Source organism: Ostrea edulis, chromosome 4 (assembly GCF_947568905.1).
Source record: "Ostrea edulis chromosome 4, xbOstEdul1.1, whole genome shotgun sequence".
Taxonomy (NCBI): Eukaryota; Metazoa; Mollusca; class Bivalvia; order Ostreida; family Ostreidae; genus Ostrea; species Ostrea edulis.
The window spans coordinates 39,072,439-39,080,966 of record NC_079167.1 but is presented as its reverse complement, the minus strand read 5'-3'; the positions used below and the strand labels follow the sequence as shown (position 1 = coordinate 39,080,966).

Below are 8,528 nucleotides of genomic sequence, written 5' to 3'. Positions count from 1 at the left end.
ATTCTTCCCAAAGAGATTACATTATATGTATTATGACTAAATCAGTAGTACAAAGTACTTTGTTGCAACTTGTTTTCCCACTATACAAAATCACAGCTAAAATTAGAGTGGCAACATGCAGGACACCTCATAGGCATTGCATTTTGATATAAAAAATGTGAATTTTTTATATTGAAAATAAAGAATATTATTTTATATTAGAAAACAACTTTGTGATATAAAAAAAATTATATTAAAAATTTCTTATATTACAAAATCTCACATATTTCTCAATATAAAAAATAATTTTCTGACTTCACAAAATGGTTTTCTGAGATCAAATATTAAAATTTCTGATATCACAAATTCATTTTTGATATCAAGAAATGTATTATTTGATATTAAATAAAAGACTGTATTTTCCGATATCAAAAAACTATTTTTTTCATATGAATAAGATTTCCTGATAACAAAAATATCAAAATAATATGATCTTGTGATAATAGAAAATCTATTTTTGGATATCAGAAAATAGTTTTCATATCAGAAAATGTATTTATTCTTATCAAAAACAATTACATGAATTCATATGAAAAATAAAGTATTTGATATCAGAAATGCCTCAAATGTATACTAAAATGGCATTTCACAATTTTGTGCATCATTCTCTACACTATATAATGCAGCTATATATACTCAGACAACTGAAATAAAATAAACAACTATGTATTTTTGCAAAATCTTTTCCATTATTTCCAACATCACTAACTCTGTGAACTCAGACTTGACCTCCGACCTCCTTCAAAATTGCAACTACAGGCCTTCAATATTCAGAATGTATATGTATCCTTAGTGAGAAAAAACCCCATCTTCTAACAGTACTTACTCAAGTATTTTAGACAGCAAATAATGAAGATCTAATCAGGTGAATTTTTTTCTTCATATTTATTTATACATATAACATACACATTTTAACAGTATTATTCAGTGTCATTTTATACATCTCTCACTCCAGCTTCATCAGGAAAGAGAATATTCAGTGACATCAGTCCACTCTTTCCACCACTGAAAAAAAAAACACAACAAAAAATCAGTGGTATTTTTAGTGAGTAAAACATGGGCTATAGCAAACCTCCAGGGCCAGCAAAAACAGTTTGTTATGACCAAACTTCATTATATTCAATAATAATTTCCGTATTCTGTTTTCGTAAGTGAATAAATATTACTTTGTAACAAGTGTAAGTTCGTTATAACCGTGTTTTACTGTATATTGGTACGCAAACATATGTATGCATTTTTGACAATAACAATAATGGTTTGCAGACTTACATTTAGGTATGTTGACTTTGTTAGACACTAAAACATCTGCCTGGACATGACTCATCGTCATATAAAGACCCTCAGGATTGGACTAAAAATTTATAGATATATCTCAATTCAATATATAATATACATGCTGATTTATAAATATATACTCAGAATTAAAAAAATATCTATTTGATATTTCATCTTGTTGTTTTTGTCAACTTTAAACAGATAAAATCCTTTCACATACCATAAATAAATCATATAGGGCATCTCCCATGGCTTCTTTCACATGTTCATCAACAATCGGGAAAGTCCGACAAAGGTACTGAAAAATAAGTTAAAGATACAACATATATCAAAGACTGCATGGTGACGACCGGGGTCCTACATTTCAGAACTCACTGTACAATTATGATAATTCTCAAATTTGGTGGAAATTAGTACAATGTCAGTAAATACTCATTAGTTACCTCTAATGATATGCTGGACTGCCTTTGGCTGTCGGCATAATCCATATTCCCCATGGCATACAGGAGATTGTGGGTCACTCTTAGCTAAAAATAATTCCAAAAATCGTAGTCATGAGTCTTACAAATCATAGGGGTTGGTGAATATTTATATCTATTTTACAGTTTGTATTTGACTCACCTGAATAAGTTTTTCTGCAATTTCATTGGACTCCCTTGATAGAATTCTGAAAATAGTAATGATTTTTGTATATTGCATCTTAAAAACTCAATAAAAAGAAAATGTTTCAATTAACCTCTTTTGATTTACAAGCCAATTCTGGGCATTCTGTTAATAATTAGCAGCTGAGTTTGAGTTGCATGAGATAACAGAATTTCTCTCTTTAAAATGTAATGGGAAGTGTAGTTGATTGTTCCCAATAATGGACCTTCCTTTTATCAATATCTCTTGTTGGCAGGTGAGTGTTGTAGCCCATGGGCCTCTTGTTAGCTTGCATGTTAGTATAAGGGGGTCATTAGTGTGGGAGAAAATCGGAGTTCCCAGCAGAAAAAACTTGTTGGTATTAGAGAGCATGCATAACCACCATACACCACACTTGAATGATCAAGTCCAGGATGAGTTTGCAGGTTGCATTGGTGGGAAGTGAGGGAGCTAACAACACTACCTAGGTACCTCAAAACCCAATGGATTTACTAAATATGCAAAAACATTAAAGTCGAGGATGCAATGTACACTAAATACATGAAATGTGAGTTGGAATTCCTCCAATGTTTACCATACATGTATTAAAGGAAGGGTGAAAATACAATTGACCAGACTGGGATTCAAACCCGGGCCCCCTGAAGCTCTAGTCAGGTGTTCTACCAATTGAGCTATCTGGACACTAGCGATCAAACCCATCTGACCGCCACATTCCTCCCTCCTTAAATGTCTTCACACTTTGAAGACATCAACCCAGGATCTTAATCTCCTGGCAGGCATTTTCACCTCATGACCTGTCAGTTCCAGGGGCTGGTCTACGGCACCAAATGTAACAGGAGAGGAGAAAATGCAATGGACTAGACTGGGATTTGAACCCAGGCCCCCTGAATCTCTAGACAGGTGTTCTACCAACTGAGCTATCTGGCCACCGGTGATCGAACCCGTCTCACTGCCACACATGAAATGCGAGTTGAATTATCACCAATCACAAATGTGCATACGTACCCGATGGATTTGGCAGCTGCAGCTTGTTGTACAAATACTGGTAAAGGTGCATTTATTTTGGGTACATCTGGATCTAAACAATGAAAAAGATTAAACTAATTTAACAGCATCTTACTGTACAGAGTATGTGCAGATGTTGTATGTACTATTTTTAAAAATTAATTTTGTCTTGGACTAGAATGTCAGTTTGTTGCTAGATAAAACACATCATGTATTTCTATATAACAGTCAGTAAGATATACATGTATGTCAATATGGCAGATTTATATATCAAGACGTGCATGGGCCATATCGCTCACCCGAGTCACCTTGGCCCATATTTAAAGATTTTTCTTCTATATTTGCATGTAAAACTTTGATCCCTATTGTGGCCCCTTCCTACCCCTAAGGGCCATGATTTTAACAAACCTGAATCTGCACTATGTCAGGAAGTTTTCATGTAAATTTTTACTTTCCTGGCCCAGTGGTTCTTGAGAAGATTGTGAAAGATTTCCCCTATATATTCGAAAGTAAAACTTTGATCCCCTATCAGGCCCTCAACCTACCTCCAGGGGTCATGATTTTAAGACACTTGAATCTGCACAATGTCAGGAAGCTATCATGTAAATTTCAGCTCTTCTGGCCCAGTGATTCTTGAGAAGAAGATTTTTAAATGACCCCACCCTATTTTGGCATTTTTGTAATTATCTCCCCTTTGAAGGGTGCATGGCCCTTCATTTGAATAAACTTGAAAGCCATTGACCCAAGGATGCGTTTTGCCAAGTTTGGTTGAAATTGGAATTCAAGGTTTGATACATTGCCTAGTCAAATATAATCAACCCTTGTATCGATTATGAACTATTAATATCCCACCTATAAAGTTATACCCCATAGAAATGTTATTAACTTTTTTTTTTTACCAGTAACCTAACCCTAACCTACAACTAAAAACCTTGGTTCAGGATAATGAAACAGTTTGGTCATAAAAACCTTTATGTCAAGTATGAGTTTTTAATATCTATTGACTGTGCAATGAACAAATATTCAAACTTTTTGCAATTTTAATTTCTTTTATTAGTTATAACTTTGGTTTAGGGTCATGCTTTCCTGGAAAATCCTGGCATTTGGAAATTTTTGAGCAGAAACTAAATATAGATAAGAAAATTTGAATGCAATACTAGTGCATGTATTAAATCACTATTGATTTACCTTCCAGAATTTCTGGCCTTTTGACTGTTTCCTCTTTTGAGGGCCTCAGAAGGGACACCAGTTTCTGTAGGATTGTGTCGGACACTTCATATTCCATCAACTCCTTTATCAACTCAATAGCTGAATGATATTGTACAGTTATTAATACATGTACCCTAAAACTCAGTTGCGCTCTTGAGTCTGATTCAAACCATTCCCCCTTTCTCCTTACACTGGTGTAAAGAAAAGGGAGTGGTTTAAATCAGAATGCTTTAATTAATTGTGTTCAGACTATTTCAACATCTAAACATAATACATGTACTTGCAGTAAAATGACAATGCAATATACAAAATGCTTTGTTAAAAAAAATACATGTATGCAATACCCTCTATAAGAAAACATTGGATATGAATTTTATTTGGTAATGTATAGTGGCAACATAGTATACAATCTCTCCTCTTAAGACCAAAATTGTTACACCCCTTCAAAATTTCATTTCCAGATACTTCTATCATTTTTGGAATTGATGATTACTTGATCATCATGATATATTGACTCTAAATGCATTGATTTGTACTGTAAAATCATTCATTTTCATTGTTTCATATCAATAAAAATTCAAATCCTCCGTAACAACACAACTTTCTTAATATGTACTTGTATATCATTGATGTCTATATATAATGATAATAAATATTAATTGTTAAAACTCAAAATTTGTGTCCCCACAAACACATTTATTTTTCTCAAATCACAAAAAATGACACCTTGAAAATAATTAAAGTGATTCTACAGGCAGTAAATAATTATAAATACATAAAAACCCATAATGGCAGCTAATTGAATTTTCTTTTAAAGAATTACATGAAAATCGGTATCTTTAAGCTAACTCAATTTTTTTTTCATCTCCCCATGGTGAGCAGCCTCCCGAGGTAGTAAGAGATACTGGACAATGAAAGGGGTAGGGATAAACAAGACATATAAATTCTAAACTTTGTACAAAATGTTATGCAATGTGTGTTTTTTCTTCAGCACCAGATTATCAAATTGGCACAAACATCCTTTGTGCAAATGTCTAGATTTCCTTTGCACAACATGTGTTCCCATCTTAGAAAAATGTCTATTTAGACTACTACATACCAGATAATTTCAGCAAACATAACAACTTCTACATAAACATATGTAAACTCCTTCAATGTTTATCTAACTTAAAATCCTTTACCTTCAAACTGAACCTCAAGATGCAGTGTTTTAAGGAGGTTTAACAATGGTTCTACAATATTGGGGTTGGCATTCTTCACTATTGGCTGTGAATAGAAGAGAAACACATACAAATATGTGATGTAATATATACTGAAATCTTACTTTGGACCATTACTAATTAGTAATCAGCAAACATACAAAAATCCCTCTCTTATATAATTACTGCGTGTAGCTGTGTACCATCATGAACTTGTTTAATTACCATGTGATTCAGCATAACAAAGCATGATATTTTTATGATTTCACAAATGTACGCATTCATGCTAATCTTCTATGCTAATCAAAATATTGTGAATACAATTAAAGTATTTACATTGTTTATCAAGAAAGCTAAAGACTACTTTTTAATTACATTTCAAAATATTTAGACATGTTACTGATGGTTGCCAGTTACCATGACATATATGCGTCTTTCGCCTTCGATAGAGGATCAAACTGTAGACGTACAAGCTTCATGGAGAAGTGCTGTACGATACAATTGATCCATGTGTAACGGTCAGCCGGATTCGATCGCCTGTGGCCAGTCAGCTCAGTTGGTAGGGCACCTGACTAGAGAATTCAGGGGGCCCGGGTTCAAATCCCGGTCTGGTCCGTTGCATTTTCTCCCTTCCTGTTACATTTGGTGCCGTAGACCAGCCCCTGGAATTGACAGGTGAAAATGCCTGCCAGGGGATAAAGATCCTGGATTTATGTCTTCAAGTAAGAAGACATTTAAGGAGGGACGAATGTAGCGGTTAGCCGGGTTCGATCGCCGGTGGCCAAATAGCTCAGTTGGTAGAGCACCTGACTAGAGCTTCAGGGGGCCCGGGTTCGAATCTCGGTCTGGTCTGTTGCATTTTCTCCCTTCCTGTTACACGTGTAAATTAACACATGCCAATCTGATTAAAACCAGCTCCTCAATCCGCTCCTTTTAGTGACAATATAAAAAAGGGTCCGGAACTAGGAGCTGATTTTAATCAGATTATAACACATGCTTTCCTCTTTTAGTACTGCATTGTATATGAAAAGTAAAATTTACCTGTATAATTCTGAGTGATTGTGCTGCCATCTGTTGTGCTTTCGGTGAACTACAGGGCAAAAGAGCAATAAGTCCCTTGTAAACTTGAACTTCAAATTTGGGATTTCCTTGTGCAAGCATAAGTAAGATGTTCCTGCAAGCATCTTGTGTCTCTTCAGATTTAGATTTTGCTAAACACTCTGCAACAGCTCTTATGCCTGTCAAAATGTACATTTTAATGTCCTCAAATTTTATTCATTAAATATCAAGATACATAATACATACTTCATAACAAATATTTAGTGTGCAAAATTAAACATGAATAAAGACAAAAAATGGTATCCATATAAACGAAATCACTTCAAAGTGTCAGAATACAAACATTTATTTGCTGGTAAAATTAAAGATGAAAAAATGATTCTTGTAAAACTTGAAATTTTGAAACTTGAAAGAAAGACAAAATCTTATTTTATTTCATGAGATTAATTATGTCCAAAACAGTTTCACATAATTTGTCTCCAATCTTTACAGTGATTTGGAGAACATGACATCAAAAGTGGTGTTACTTCTCTCAGAAAACAGACCACAATTAACTTAGGACAAATACAATTTTTCTATCACTTAAAATTCCTTGGGACAATAATAATTAAACTCTATGGTATAGGGATTTATGTTTTAAACAAAAGCACAACTACTGTCAATTTTGGTTAGCAAGTAAACCCTTATATAGCATTGTGATGTCAATGTTAATACATACAAGTACATTGTTCAGTTCGTTTAGTTTGAAAAATTATGGGAACATGTGAACATAATTTCCTCATGCCCAAATGAAATTTGTAATGGGATTCAGGAGAAAATGTGATAGATCCTACTGGGATTAAATTCCCTAGTGCCAACATTCACGTAAGTCAGTAAATAACCAACATATATAGCTACATCGTCGCAAACCACGGTTTTAAGTCCACACACACTCCCTGATGGAGAGAATCGATTAGAAGCAGCCGTGGGTAACCGACGATGATATAGCTAATGTTCAATGTTGTAATTCCAACTTAAAAAATAAACATTATCCTTTATTCACCATAATTAACCCAGGTCTCCTGAATTTCTATAATCAGGGACTTTATATCAATTGATTAAACTATTTGGTCACATGCAGCCAAACTAACCTAGCTATACTGACCACCATACTTGGGTTTTTCTTCAGAAAATCATAACGGAGCATAAATACTGTATGCTTAGTATAGTGTAATTTACACTATACTTAACCAGTGCTTATCTTACTAGTACTTACCATAACTCTCACACACCAGCTCTTTGTATTTTCTTCCAGCATTAGCAACACATATCAGACAGTGCAGTGCCTCTAACTTGTCAAATTCCTTTGCTTGTTTTAATCCAATAATCTCTAATAGAGTGAGGACTCCACCAACTTCCAGAAATTCTGCCATGTATTTGTGTCTTAATGGAACAAATATACAAGAAAATATTAGTTAAAGAACTAAAGATTGTAATTTTCCCAATTCTTGGGGGAAAAAATTTCAGTTTAAGTTTCACTTACCCACTTGATGCGGATAAAAATATTGAGACTGCCTTCAGCTGATCATTTAAACAGGTTCCAATCATGTAACTGTTTAGGGGTTAAGGTACTAGATACTAACTGGTAGTACTCAAATGGATTTTTATATAGTACTTAAGTGGATCTTACAAGTAGCATAATGAGAGAGAGAGAGAGAGAGAGAGAGAGAGAGAGAGAGAGAGAGATATTATGTGGTTTGCATATAAAAGGATACGTTAATCGTAACCATGCTGTAAGTCGTGTTAGAAATAGACTGGCCGCCTGTGCAAATTCCTGTTCGAGTTCTGGTCCTGTTTTATGTTGATTTTGTGCAATGAAATCTTGTAGAATTTTTTGCCTTACAACTTTACTGCCTTTATCCCATTCTTGCAGTAGTCCCATAATCTTTGAAATAGCTGACTGTTGTTTCGCGGATCCCATCTTTTTTCCACAATAGAATGAAAATATCCAACTAACAAATAGAGAAAATGTGCTTCAGCTCTGCATATTGTTTACATGTTGCTAATCGCCATTACGTAGCTCTTTATAGAACCTGGCCTTTGATTGGTTATAGCATATTC

General features: G+C 34.2%; 1 protein-coding gene across 1 annotated transcript; it reads right to left on the bottom strand.

The window, feature by feature from the left end:
* Positions 1-905: 905 nt before the first annotated feature.
* Positions 906-8,503, bottom strand: LOC125669552 (armadillo-like helical domain containing protein 1). The gene is made up of 12 exons (XM_048904138.2): positions 8,183-8,503; positions 7,951-8,019; positions 7,684-7,850; positions 6,411-6,607; positions 5,352-5,436; positions 4,150-4,269; positions 2,962-3,034; positions 1,936-1,981; positions 1,758-1,841; positions 1,535-1,612; positions 1,309-1,390; positions 906-1,044 (listed from the first exon to the last, which is right to left on the bottom strand). The coding sequence occupies exons 1-12, from the start codon at positions 8,386-8,388 to the stop codon at positions 1,025-1,027; spliced, it is 1,227 nt and encodes a 408-aa protein (XP_048760095.1). The 5' UTR covers positions 8,389-8,503; the 3' UTR covers positions 906-1,024.
* Between the last annotated feature and the right edge of the window lie 25 nt (positions 8,504-8,528).